We start from the raw sequence: 14,837 nt of genomic DNA on the forward strand, positions 1-14,837 counted from the left end.
CACAGTTTTACTCCATTAATAAGCGAGACCTCAGTACCTTTGCTAGTCTTTGGCTCATAGACGCTTTTGTAGCTTTGAGCTCCTCCACTGCGATAGTCACGTCAGTCTACAAAGAAAAGAGCATATTGGAGGAATGAGGACGATAAAACGCAATATAAACAGCAGAACAAATGTACGATGAATTATATTATATAGAGTAATCTGAAAACTACATGTATGTATTCCTTGAAAAGGTATTCATACCTTGTGAACTTTTCCACTTTTTTCCATGTTACACCAATCAACCGAGATGTATTTTATTGGGATTTTATGTGATATACCAACATTAGGCAGCACGTATTTGTGAAGTGAAAAGAAAACGATACATGGATTTCTAAATATTTTAAAATATAAATCTGAAAATTCAGATGTGCATTTATATTCAGCCCCTGTATGTCTAATACACCTAAATAAAATCCTGAGTGACAAATTGCCTCCACAAGTCACCCAATTAGTAAATTGAGTCCTGTGTGTAATGTATTCGCAGTATAATTACAGCTGTTCTGTAAAGGCCTTAGGTTTGTTTGAGGACATTAGGGATCAAGTAGCATCATGAAAACCAGAAAACAGCGTGATAAAGTTGAGAAGAGTAAAGCAGGGTTAGGTTACAAAAAAAATAAATAAATAACCAAAGGTTAGAACATCTCACGGAGCACAGTTCATGCCATCATACGATAATGAAAGGAGTATGGCGCAACTTGGAGACCAAAAATCGTGCCTTTCTGGAAAAGTGGCAGAAGAAAGCCATTTTTTTTTTTTTAAACGCAAGCCATAAGAAGTCTTGCTTGCAATTTGCAAAAATCCATTCAGTGGATACAGCTAGCATGTAAAAGAAGATGCTCTGGTCAGATGATACCAAAGTACTTTTCCTCCACACACACTTTTTGCATTCAGCTCAAAAAATTCTTACGCTGCACATCAGCCTGAAAAAAAAACCATCCCCAACTACAAATATGGTGGTGGCAGCATCATGCTGTGGAAATGCTTTTCTTCAGCAGGGACAGGGAAGCTGGTCAGAGATTATGGGAAGATGGATGTAGATAAATACAGGGCAATCCTGGAGAAATTCCTCTTTGGAGGCTGCAAAACACTTAAGGCTGCTTTCACCCTTGCGTTGTTTTGCATCAGTCACAATCCGTTGCCTTGAGGAAATACAGCATCATGCAACATATTTTGCAGAATTACGTTTTTTCCCCATAGACTTGTATTAACAATGGATTGCGACTGATGGCCCTGCGTTGCATCCGCTATGCAACTGATCAGTCATGGAATGACTGACCGCCGAGCTGAAGCAACGCAGAATGTAATGTTTTTTTGTAGCGTCGAAAAAACGAAGTGCGCAGGATTCCACCATTGGTTATAATGGAAGCCTATGGGTGCCTGAATCCGTCCAATCCGTCAAATGAGCATGCTCAGATGTGTAAATTCCTTTCTGGTTAGAAAATATCTCTCTGTTGGTCTATGTCTGTCGGTCGGTCAGTCAGTCAGTCTCTCCCTCTCTCGGTCTGTCGGTCTCTCTTACTCACCGATCACCGGCACGGAGCTGCACGGCTGTCACACTGCTCCGGCGGCTTCTCCTGTTTATGAAAATGACGGCCGCTCATTACTCCATCTCGTATTCACTGCTTCCCCCACCCACCGGCGCCTATGGTTGCAGTGAGACAGCTGTCACTCAGCGTGGGGCCGCGTCTGACTGCAACCAATCACAGCCGCCGGTGGGCTGGTCTATATCGTGCAGTACAATAAATATTTAAAAAAAAAACAAAAAAACGATGTGCGGTCCCCCCCAATTTTGATACCATAGGTAAAGCCACACGGCTGAGGTCTGGTATTCTCAGGATGGGTCGCCCCACATTATGGGGTGCCCCCCAGCCTAAAAATATCAGCCAGCAGCCGCCCAGAATTGCCGCATCCATTAGATTAGATCCCGGGACTCTACCGGCTCATCCCAAATGCCCTGGTGCGGCGGCAATCGGGGTAATATGGAGTTAATGGCAGCCCATAGCTGCCACTAAGTCATAGCTTAGTGATGGCAGGTGTCTAGGAGACACCCCCCATCACTAAACTGTAGTGAAAATAAACACAAACACCGAAAAATCTTTATTTGAAATAAAAGACAAAAAAATACCTTTTCACCACTTTATTAAAATCCCCAAAAGCCCCTCCAGGTCCGATGTAATCCATACGAGGTCCCATGACGCTTTCAGCTCTGCTACATCGGAACCTGACAGGAGTGGCCGTAGAGCACCGCCGCTTGCTGTGAGCTCCACGGAGCAACTGAAGTGAGTCGCGCTGTCAGCGGTGACGTCACGCAGATTCTGCCAGGTATAAACTGCTACAATGGATCAGTTTTTTTTTTGTTGTTTTTTTTTAAACACCAAATTTTATTCCAAATTTTCATATGCATTACATCTTGATAAACAATATAGCAAGTATGGATTCACCATGTCCATTAACAGGTTATTGGCAATTAACTATTGCTCCTGTTTCCCTTGTTTTCCCCCCCTTCTATTCTAAAATAACCCCCCCAACAACTTAGCACACTTTTTTCCTCCTGTCTAGCCCACACGAAGAATACCCAGCCACGCCACATTTTGTCATTTTTTTTTTCCACCCCATGCCTCTAGATGAATCATTTGCCTTCTTATCACACCTTCACATTATGGCTGTTTTAATTTCCCTAATGTTCCCTTAATGTCTTCTAGTAGATACCACTCTGTGTACGTGAAGGGAGTAACTATTGTTTGTATTTCTGTAGCTTCACATTGTTTTTCAATGAATTTTCTCCATTTTTTAAAGAATGTGTCGGTCAAACCGTCTTTGTTTTTTTCTGCTGTCCTCTGTTCAATTCTAAGTAGCATTTTAATCTGCCTCATTACCTCGTCTTCTGAAAGAACCTTACCTTCGAGCCATTTGCCCAGCAAAGCCCTTTTTCCTATTATGGTTAAACTATAGAACAGCTTTGGTATTCTCTCTCTTTTTTCACTCACTCTTGCTATTTGTTCAACATGGTCATCATGAAAAATCCATATCAATGGGTCCATCTCCACCTCTACCCCCCATATACTAGTTATTAGCGCCTGCATTTTTTTCCAGAATTTTTAACTCTCCGGGTATTGCCAATTCCCATGTAACAGATCTGTGTTTAGCATCCTACATTTGGGACAATGTACTATCTTATTAATCTTCTGTTTGTTTGGTATGTTGAAGCCATAGATCGCCCTGTGCATCAGTCTAAAATGTGTGTCCCTCCCGCTCTCATTAACCACCTCTTTTCTCATTCTCATCCATCCTCTTAGTATCCTGTCCCCTGCTGTCTCATCTCCCAATTGTCTCGCCCATGTTCCCAGGGTCTTATCTGTGCTTAAGGGAACTAACACCTCTCGTAAAGCTTTGTATAGTGAAGTTATGTTAATTTCCCGCTGCTCCTGCATAATAAGTTGATCCATGTCATTTATCTCTTGTTCCTTCCCGACATCTCTCAGTAGCTGCATTATACCTTTCTCTATCTGTTTATATTTTATAACTTGGAATGGAGATAGCCCATATTTTGTCACAATTTCTTGATAGGACAACCATCTATTTTCCGTCTCATGAAGTAGATCTTTCACCCCTTTTATACCTTTTCTCCGCCATTCTATAAATAATTTGTTTTCCCTGCCCGCTGGGAATTCCGGGAAACTCCATATGTTTAAGTATTTAGATATTCACCAGGGTAAGTTGAATTTTTTTCTCACCGCCTTCCACGCCATCACTGTATCTCTGCATAGTAGTGAGTTTTTAATATGCCGTGGTATGTTAGCAAGTGACGTATGCAATATTGCCCCCAAATCCCAGGGTTTACAGAACTCGCCTTCCAATCTCACGTCCGAGTAACCGTTTGTCTTCCTTAACCAGTCTATTACATGTCTCATGAGGCACGCCAGATTGTACCCTCTAATGTTTGGCATTTTAATACCCCCCTTCTCCAGCGTCTGCATTAGTTTCTCAGCCTTTATTCTCGGCCTTTTTCCCCTCCACAAGAAGGTCGAAAACGCCTTGTTCAGCCTGTTTACGTCTGTGTGTTTTAATAATATAGGGATAGTCTGCATTGGGTATAATAGTTTTGAGAAACTCATCATCTTTAGAAGATGGTTCCTACCCAGTAGTGATAATGGAAGCCCCTCCCACATCTTCAATTCCCGTTCTATTTTCGTTATCAGTGGTTTAAAATTTAACTCATATCGATGCAGGTTGGCGTCCCACTTGGATTCCCAGATATTTATCGTGGGTTCTCGCTATTGGTATCCCATGGACATTGTCTCCTATTCCCTGAGCTGCCAACACCGCTGTGTTCTGTTGGTGTAGAAACAGTATTTCACATTTTGCCTTATTTAATTTAAAACCTGCCAAGTTTCCAAATTCCTCTATCCGTTGTAGTGTCCTTGGGAGTTCCTTCTGGGGTTTATTCATAAACAATATAATGTCATCCGCAAACAGGGCTCACCGTAGCACCTCCCCTCCAATGCTGATACCTTCAAAGCAATTTCCCTCATTCAACATTCTTGATAGGGGCTCGATCGCCAGGTTGAACAGGAGGGGGGACAGTGGGCACCCCTGTCTAGTCCCTTTAGTCAATGGGAAAGGTCTCGACAGAAATCCTGGGGTCGCCACCCTGGCTTTAGGATTCGCATATAATACTCTAATGAATGTTCTAAATGCTCCCTGAATGCCTACCTCATCCATTACTGTTTCCAGCCATGACCACCTTACATTGTCAAATGCCTTTTCGGCATCTAGTGTGATCATGGCTGGAAATGCCCCCTTCTGTGGTTGTCCGTGCCTATTGGCATCCATTACTAGCATGGATTTTCTTATATTGGTCACCGCCGATCTCCCCTTTACAAACCCCGATTGGGCCGAAGAGATTACGTTCGGTAATATCTCCGCCAGTCTGTTGGCCATCAATTTGGTCAGTAATTTTAGGTCCTGGTTGATCAAAGAGATCAGTCTATAGTTTGCTGGATTATCTAGGTTTTTCTCACCCTTAGGTATAAGTTTTATATATGCCGTGTTGAGGTAACTCGATATTTTCGTGCCTCCCAGTATTTTGTTAAACACACGTGTCAATATCGGTGAGATCTGCTCCTTCATCACTTTATAGAATTCCCCATTGAACCCATCGGTTCCCGGAGCTCTCCTATCACCTTTTGGACTTCTTCTATTGTGACTTCTGCATTCAGACTAGTCAGCTCCTCTGTGCTGAGTCGGGTGAGGTTTGTTTCAGCCATTCTGCCCCTCCTTCACCCCCCTCATTCCCCTTACTATACAGTTTCTCATAGTAATCCCCCAGGATCTGGTTAATTTCCTGTAGTTTTGTGGATTTGTTCCCCTCCTGTCCAGTCATACTGATTATTGAAGTCATTGGTCGCCTTCCCTTAGCCAAATTGGCCAGTAATTTCCCTGCTTTATTGCCATATCTCTGCAGGTCAACCTCCATTTGTGACCGTACTAGCTCTTCCCTTTTTTCTGCCCAAAGCTCGAACTCTTGTTTCGCCCCCTTCCATTCCTCTTTTGCTTTTTGGGACATAGAGAAAAAAAGAGAATTTTGTTTACTTACCGTAAATTCTTTTTCTTATAGTTCCGTAATGGGAGACCCAGACCATGGGTGTATAGCTTCTGCCTCCGGAGGACACACAAAGTACTACACTAAAAAGTGTAGCTCCTCTCTCCTAGCATATACACCCCCTGGATAACCAAATATAGCCAGTTTAGTGCAAAAGCTGAAGGAGGAAAGCCACCCACAAGTAGAGATAGAGCAAAAAACCGGAACAACCGGAGCCTCTGTCTACAACAACAGCCGGTGAAAACACACGGAACAAGAAAACTGCCATCAGGCAACAGGGAGGGTGCTGGGTCTCCCATTACGGAACTATAAGAAAAAGAATTTACGGTAAGTAAACAAAATTCTCTTTTTCTTCATCGTTCCTTATGGGAGACCCAGACCATGGGACGTCTCAAAGCAGTCCATGGGTGGGAATAAACAGAAAACTGAGAAGTAGGCAAAACCTAACTTCACAAATGGGCGACAGCCGCCTGAAGGATGCGTCTGCCCAAGCTCGCATCTGCCGAAGCATGAGCATGCACTTGGTAGTGCTTCGAAAAGGTATGCAGACTAGACCAAGTGGCAGCCTGACAGACCTGCTGAGCCGTAGCCTGGTGCCGGAAAGCCCAAGAGGCACCGACAGCTCTGGTCGAGTGTGCCTTGATCCCCGGCGGGGGAGGCACCTGAGAACACTGGTAGGCATCGGAAATGGCCGACCTAATCCAACGAGCTAGGGTCGGCTTAGAAGCCGAGAGGCCCTTGCGCCGACCTGAGGTCAGCACAAAAAGAGAGGTGCACCGCCTAAGAGCAGCGGTGCGAGACACATAGATCCGGAGCGCCCGCACCAGATCCAGAGTATGCAACGCTTTTTCAAAGCGATGAACAGGAGCCGGACAAAAGGAAGGCAGGGAAATATCCTGGTTAAAATGGAAAGGAGATACCACCTTAGGAAGAAAGTCCGGAGTCGGACGGAGAACCACCTTGTCCTGATGAAAAACCAAAAAAGGTGACTCCGAAGAGAGAGCAGCCAAATCAGAGACTCTCCTGAGGGAGGTTATGGCCACTAGAAAGACCACTTTTTGTGAAAGACGAGACAAAGAAACCTCCCTAAGTGGCTCAAAAGGGGGTTTCTGCAAGGCCGTGAGGACCAGATTAAGGTCCCAGGGATCCAAAGGCCGCCGGTAAGGCGGAATGATGTGAGATGCGCCCTGCATGAAGTTGCGCACCTGAGCCAGTCGGGCGATACGCCGCTGGAACAATACTGACAGAGCCGAGACCTGACCCTTGAGGACTGTAAAAAGGACAGAAGAGTAGGCAGGGAAAAAGGCCAAGGAGCATGGCCGGAAGAGCGACACCAGGACAGGAAGATTCTCCAGGTCCTGTGATATATCTTGGCCGAGGAAGACTTCTGAGCCCGAGTCATAGTGGAGATGACTTCAAGAGGGATACCAGAAGTCGTCAAGATCCAGGACTCAAGAGCCACGCCGTCAATCTGAGAGCCACAGAATTCTGGCGGAAAAACGGACCTTGTGAGAGAAGGTCTGGACGATCCGGAAGATGCCACGGCACCTCTACGGACAGGTGGAGCAGGTCTGGATACCAAGCTCACCTGGGCCAGTCTGGAGCAATGAGGATGACCCGACGGCCCTCCATTCTGATCTTGCGCAGGACTCTGGGCAAGAGAGCTAGAGGGGGAAACACGTAAGACAGACGAAACTGGGACCAATCCTGAACCAGCGCGTCCGCTGCAAAAGGCCTGAGGATCGTGGGAGCGAGCCACGTAAACTGGAACCTTGTTGTTGTGCCGGGATGCCATTAGATCCACTTCCGGAGTGCCCCACTTGCGGCAGATTGTCCAAAACACTGCCGGATGCAGAGCCCACTCGCCTCTGTCCACGGTCTGATGGCTGAGATAATCTGCCTCCCAGTTTTCCACGCCTGGGATGTGGACTGCGGATATGGTGGACTTGGAGTCCTCCGTCCACTGAAGGATCTCCAACATTGCCAGGCGGCTGCGTGTCCCGCCCTGGTGATTGATGTAGGCAACCGCTGTCGCGTTGTCTGACTGGACTCGAATGTGCTTGCCCGCCAACAGATGGTGAAAGGCTAAGAGAGCTAGAAGCACAGCTCTGATTTCCAGCACATTGATCGAGAGGGCTGATTCGGACTGAGTCCAAGTGCCCTGCGCTCTGTGGTGGAGATATACTGCTCCCCAGCCGATTAGACTGGCATCCGTGGTGAGGATCATCCAGGACGGGGCCAGGAAGGAACGTCCCTGAGACAGAGAGAGGGGCCGAAGCCACCACTGAAGGGAGCCCCTGGTCTGTGGCGACAGAGCCACCAACCTGTGCAAGGAGTAAGTCCGCTTGTCCCAACAGCGGAGAATGTCCAGCTGCAGGGGACGCAGATGGAACTGGGCAAAGGGAACCGCTTCCATTGACGCCACCATCTGACCCAGCACCTGCATTAGGTGCCCGATGGAGTGACGGCGAGACCTCAGTAAAGAGCGCACCGCCAGATGGAGGGACTGCTGTTTGACTAAGGGCAGCTTTACAAGTGCTGGCAAAGTCTCGAACTGCATCCCTAGGTACGTCAGACTCTGGGTCGGAGTCAGAGTGGACTTGGGTAGATTGACAAGCCACCCGAACTGGACTAGAGTGGCGAGAGTGAGCGAGACACTCCGCTGACAGTCTGCACTGGATGAAGCCTTGACTAGAAGGTCGTCCAGGTAAGGAATCACTGCCAACCCCTGGAGGTGCAGAACCGCAACCACTGCTGCCATGACCTTGGTGAATACTCGAGGGGCCGTGGCTAACCCGAAGGGGAGAGCCACGAATTGGAAATGTTCCTCTCCGATTGCAAAATGTAGCCAACGCTGGTGTGAAACTGCAATTGGCACATGCAGATAGGCATCTCTGATGTCGATGGATGCTAGGAAATCTCCTTGGGTCATTGAGGCAATGACTGATCGCACAGACTCCATGCGAAAATGCCGCACCTGAACATGCTTGTTGAGAAGCTTGAGATCCAGGATGGGCCGGAAGGAACCGTCCTTTTTGGGGACTAGGAAGAGGTTTGAGTAGAAACCTCTGAACCGTTCCCGGGCGGGAACCGGTACAATTACTCCATTGGCCTGCAAGGATGCCACGGCCTGCGAGAAGGTGGCGGCCTTGGAGCAGGGGGGAGTGGACAGAAAAAATCTGTTTGGCGGGCTGGAAGAGAATTCTATCCTGTAGCCGTGGGAGATGATATCCCGCACCCACTGATCGGAGTCGTGTTGAAACCACACGTCGCCAAAGTGGGAGAGCCTGCCACCGACCAAGGACGTTGCTGGCGCGGCCAGATAGTCAAGAGGAGGCTGCCTTAGTGGCAGCGGCTCCTGCGGACTTCTGAGGACGCGGCTTCGTGCGCCAGCTGGGTTTTCGGTCCTTGGCTGAGTTAGTGGACGAGGCTGAGGGCTTAGAGGATGACCAGTTAGAGGAACGAAAGGAACGAAACCTCGACTGGTTCCTGCCCTGGACAGGTTTCCTGGTTTTAGTTTGTGGCAAGGAAGTACTCTTCCCGCCAGTAGCTTCCTTAATGATTTCATCCAGTTGTTCGCCGAACAGCCGGGACCCGGCAAATGGGAGCCCAGCAAGGTACTTCTTGGAAGAAGCGTCTGCTTTCCACTCTCGCAGCCACAAGATCCTGCGTATAGCGAGGGAATTAGCCGAAGCCACCGCCGTGCGGTGAGAAGCCTCCAGAATGGCAGACATGGCATAGGATGAAAAGGCTGAAGCCTGGGAAGTTAAGGCAACCATTTCGGGCATAGAGTCCCTGGTGAGGGAATGCATCTCCTCCAGAGAGGCAGAGACGGCTTTAAGTGCCCATACTGCTGCAAAAGACGGGGAGAACGAGGCCCCTGCCGCTTTATACAGTAAAGGTATCCTCCTCGTCCTGTGATTCAGCTCGTGAATCGGAGCCGCGGGACAAGGAAGGAGAGGAGCCCCTGCGTCTCCGTTTAGGAGGACGGGGTCTGAGCTCTGTGAGCTCTGCTGAGCGAGCCGTAGCAGCAGAGGCGCCCTGAGAAGGGGGCTGATGCATGCTCAGCAGAGTCCGGGACAACTGTCCCATGGAGTCGGCAAAGGACTGGGAGATAGACTTAGAGAAGGATTCTACCCAAGCCGGGGGTTCAGCCACCGGAGCCAAAGCAGCCGGAGGGACCACTGGGAGTGAGACTCCAGGCTGAGGCACCACCATGTTAGAGCAGGCATCACAATGTGGATATGTGCTCGGTTCAGGCAGCACGAGCTTACATGCAGTGCATATTGAGTACAGCCTTGCAGCCTTGCTCCTTGTGTGAGACATGCTGCTGAAGTGGGGGTTCTGAGTAGAATGGCCCCCAGAGAGTATATAACTAGGTCCACAACTGGAGGTTGTGGCTTACCCGACCGTTTGTGTGCCCTCCAGATGCCACAGACCGGACCCCCAGAGAGATGCTGCAGGCAGCTCCAATCAGTGTGAGAACGCTGATAAAATGGCGCCGGAGCGAGGAGAGGGGGCGGGGCCTATCTCAAAGAGCGGGATCCGGAGGGCAAAGGAGGTATACAGGGGAGGGAATCTTTCCTCAGAGAGGAGTGTCCCTTCCCTGTGCTGAACAGCCGCTGGGCGGAGCCACACTGTCCCTCTGCATGATTGGCATGCAGGGGCAGTGAAAACGAAAGTAGGCCTCAAACGAAGCCGGGGCCTAAATTTAACAATGCGGCCGGCGCGCAGGCACCATCGGCGCGGTTCTCCGGTGAAAACCAGAGAACCGGCCGGAAAGTCAGCATAGTTACACAGCACACTCTCCCCAACAATAAAGTACAAGGGACCCCCTGATAACCACGTCTCAGATACTTAGATTGTGAGACGCAGGGCCAGGTCCCTGAGGGATGAGTGCTCCGTCCGGCAGGATCCAAAAGGGGCTGCGGATGGAGACCGGTCTCCTGCAAGGCAGTGAGAACCGTGCTGGCTCCCACTTCAAGCCAGAGCCCCAGGGGATGGTGAAGGAGTGCGGCATGAAGGGCTCCAGCCCTGAAATCAACCTTAACAGCACCGCCGACACAGTGGGGTGAGAAGGGACATGCCGGGAGTCCAGGCTTGGACCCGCTTTTCTTCAAACTCTTTTCAAAAATCAAAAACAGATGAGGATGCATGTGTGGTTGTGTGACTCCTGAACACAAAGCATTGAACTGGCTATATTTGGTTATCCAGGGGGTGTATATGCTAAGAGGGAGGAGCTACACTTTTTAGTGTAGTACTTTGTGTGTCCTCCGGAGGCAGAAGCTATACACCCATGGTCTGGGTCTCCCATAAGGAACGATGAAGAAATATATGAAATATTTGGGAACTAAGCGTATCACTAGCTTCTTGGTATTGTGCATGTGTATGTCTCTTGATTGTAGCAACATACCCCATTAGCCTCCCTCTCAGCACTGCTTTTGCTGCTTCCCAAAATAACATTACATCTGTCTCATGTTCGCTGTTGGTGTTGCTATACTCTTCCCACCAGCCTTTCAGAATTTTGACAAAATCTGTATCTCTAAGTAGAAAGGACGAGAACCTCCACAAATAATCCGATCCCCTCTGAACTGTGTCATTTATTTCTAAGGTCACCGGGCTGTGGTCCGATATCACCCTGTTCTCAATATCCACATCTCTGACCGTAGTCAAAAATGATTGGCCAACCAGAATATAATCAATTCTTGACCATGCGTCATGCGGATGTGAGTAGTGAGTGAATTCACGGTCATATGGGTCCTGTAGCCTCCAACTGTCTTTCAGATTTGTGTCTTCCAGCAGCCTAGACATCAAGCCTTGTCGTTCTTGTCTGCCCACCTTGACCCCTGTTATGTCGCCTATTCTCTTCCCCATGGACCACCGCATTGAAATCTCCTCCCACTATTTTGTTCCTTTCTGTGTCCATTCCCACTTTACTTGTGATAAGTTTGAAAAATGCATTCTGCTCCTTGTTGGGGGCATATATGTTGTGTATGCTAAACTCTCCCTGCGTGCTATTTAATTTTATATGGACATATCTACCTTCCTCGTCGCTATCTTGGGAAGTTATTGTATGGTTGAAATGTTTGTTTAATAGAATCATGACCCCTGCTTTCCTTCCCGTGGAGCCCAACTATTTTTCCTACCCATTATTTCTGCATTCGAAAAAAATCTTCCCGTGGTAAATGCGTTTCCTGCAGCAGTGCGATATCTACCTTCAATCTTTTAAGATGTCACAGAACCATCATGCGCTTGTGAGGTGATTTCAGACCTTTCACGTTCCATGTCACTATTTTAACCATAGTCCCCGTTGTTCATGTTTTTTGTGTCCCCCCATGTGCGTGGCTTTGCATTTCCTCTAACTCCGCTGTGTGCTTACAACTATGTATTGCCTGGGGGCAACCTTGTGTCCCCTTCTTGGCATTAACTATAAACCTGTTGGCTACCCCCCCAACTGCCCTCAGTTGTCTTTCGGTGTGCTTATAGCGTTGCTTTCCCTGAACCCAACTATTCAACCTAGATCTATTATCAACTAACAACCCCTCAACTGTCCCCCCCCCCCCTTTACAATCAATCGTCTCACCACTTCCATTTTTTCTGTGATGCTCCTGGCTCCGCAATTCCCTCTCAGCCCCCTAATTAACATTTACATATAGCCTGTCCCCCATTGTTCTGTTATCTAACACACCAGAGCAAGGCCTTCCTGGTCAATAGCCGTGCCAGCATACAATACCCTCACCCTCATTGCCCATACCTATTTGTTGCCTCTGATCTCATTTTCACTTCTCCTCCCATCAGCAGAAGTGACCTGGCTACCAGAGGAGCGATTTATCAGTAGATACTAAAGAGAGAGAAACCCGGTCCCTCATAGATGTTAGGACCCCCCTACACCCCCGAGGGGGCAGGGCACCTTGGTCAATATAAATTGAAGAGGCGAGGGGAACTGAAGAGAAAGAGAAAGGAAGGAAAAGCCTACAAGAGAGAAAAAAGGAGAAAAAGAAAGCACAAGGGAGATGGGAAATAAAAATGGAAAAGGAAGTGGGAAATATAAAGGGAAGTGGGAGAGGAAGTGGAAAAGGAAGTGGAAGAGGAAGTAGGAAGTGGGAAAAGGAAGTGGAAGAGGAAGTAGGAAGTGGAAAAGGAAGTTGAAGTAGGAAGTGGAAAAGGAAGAGGAAGTGGGACAGGAAGTGGAAGTAGGAAGAGGAAGTAGGAAGTGGGAAAAGGAAGAGGAAGTAGGAAGTGTAAAAGGAAGTAGGAAGAGGTAGATGGGGTGGAAGAGGAAGTGTAAGAGGAAGTGGAAGAGGCAGTATGAAGTGGAAGAGGAAGTGGAAGAAGTAAGAAGTGGCAGAGGAAGTGGAGTAGGAAGTGGAAGAGGTAGTGAAAGGGGAAGCAGGAAGCGGAAGGGGAGGTGGAAGAGGAAGTAGGAAGTGGAAGAGGAAGCAGAAAGTAAAAATGCAATAATAAACAGTAGATGTTACTCATCCCCTGCATTCTGTCAGTCCCCTCTCTCTTGGGCCCCTCAGTTCAGTTCAAAATATCAATTCTTCTCCTTGCAGCCTCTCTCATGGCGCTCCCTTCTTCTGGTTTCCAGGCCTACGCGACGGCGACCTCCTTGCCTTTGGGCTTCCTGCATGTATCTCCTTCCCCTCCATCCAGTCGTTCCGGCCCGATTCCCGGCTCTCCTCCTCTCTTCCTTGCCGATCATGTTGCCTCTCCGGTAAGTCCTCCGTCTGGTTTCTGTTCTCCATCTCCTCCATCCATCTCTCCGCCTCACTCAAGTCTTTCGTCGCAAAAAGGGATCCATCCAGTCTTGTTACTCTCAGTATTGCAGGATAGAGCAGTTGGAATTTTATGCCTTTACGATACAGCGCGGTACAAATCTTACTAAAGGCTTTCCTTTTGCGTGTAACCTCCGCCGAGTAGTCCCCGAAGATCAGCACTTTATGCCCTTGTAAAGACAGTGGGGTCCTCCTTCCTCTAAACGCTCGCAGTATCTCTTCTTTGTCTTTGTATTCCAAGTTTTTTTATTATCACTTGGCGCAGCCTGACTGGTCCCGTCACTCCCGTGCTGTCTTCCTTCCCACTTGTTCCTCCTGTGCCTGGACGATCTCTTACAGGGCCCACTCTGTGCGCTCTTTCCACCCTGCATTTGTGCGTCAGACCTAGGCGCCTTGGGGAGCTCTGATTCACATATGTTGTCCAATTTCCGCATGCTTATGGATTCCGGCAGTCCCACCAGCCTTAAATTGCTTCTTCTGGAGCGGTTTTCTAGATCCTCTAGTTTGTCTCTCATGGCCTGGGATCCCTTCACCATCTCCTGCAGCTGCCCCTTTAATGCTGTCACCTCGTCCTCTGTGTCAGAGATTCTTTGCTCCATCTCTGACATCCTGGCTCCCTGCTGTGTGACCTGTTCCTTCAAGGGTGCTAGCGCTGCCCCCACCATGGCCTCTAGAGAGTCTTTGATGTTGTCTGCCAGGTGCACTGCCACTGCTCCAGCCAGACGGTCATAATCAATTTTCAATGGGGAGATAAGGTATGCACACCAGTGACTATGTAAGGGGAATACATGAAATAGCAGAAACTGCTGTGTGAATACTGACTTGAAAAATCCAATAGCTATATGTAAGAGTGAAAATGTGAAAAATGGAATCTGCATTACTGCCATGAACATATGAATCAAGAGAAATTTAGCTACTGAATTGATCAATGCAATAGAGCCCCAACACTACGCCAAAGTATTTCTCTACGTTGGGGTCCCTAGCTTGTGTGTGTCCTCTCATGCAGTTAAAAAAACTTACCGTGTATGGGAAGCTGAGACCCAGGCTATTTATGCGTATGATATGGATTGGCAATAGGTGTGGTTGGGGAGGGTTCACAAACGAAAAACTACTAACAATAAGGAATAACGTTTGGAACACCATTCTAAGTCTGAACTGGGTGCAAAAACCTAAAAAAAACATCACTATGGGGAGATAAGGTATGCACACCAGTGACTATGTAAGAGGAATACATGAAATAGCAGAAACTGCTGTGTGAATACTGACTTGAAAAATCCAATAGCTATATGTAAGAGTGAAAATGTGAAAAATGGAATCTGCATTACTGCCATGAACATATGAATCAAGAGAAATTTAGCTACTGAATTGATCAATGCAATAGAGCCCCAACACTACGCCAAAGTATTTCTCTACGT

The 14,837-nt window shown here is 47.9% G+C and overlaps 1 protein-coding gene across 6 annotated transcripts in view; it reads right to left on the reverse strand.

Moving 5' to 3' along the window:
* Positions 1–14,837, reverse strand: part of CCDC150 (coiled-coil domain containing 150) — a 209,808-nt gene that overhangs the window by 170,762 nt on the left and 24,209 nt on the right. For all 6 annotated transcript variants that reach the window (XM_075340359.1, XM_075340362.1, XM_075340361.1 and 3 more), the window contains exon 5: positions 38–106. In XM_075340359.1, coding sequence (XP_075196474.1) covers positions 38–106 — 69 coding nt within the window. The remainder of the gene's footprint in view (positions 1–37; positions 107–14,837) is intronic.

Source organism: Anomaloglossus baeobatrachus, chromosome 3 (assembly GCF_048569485.1).
Source record: "Anomaloglossus baeobatrachus isolate aAnoBae1 chromosome 3, aAnoBae1.hap1, whole genome shotgun sequence".
NCBI classification, from domain to species: domain Eukaryota; kingdom Metazoa; phylum Chordata; class Amphibia; order Anura; family Aromobatidae; genus Anomaloglossus; species Anomaloglossus baeobatrachus.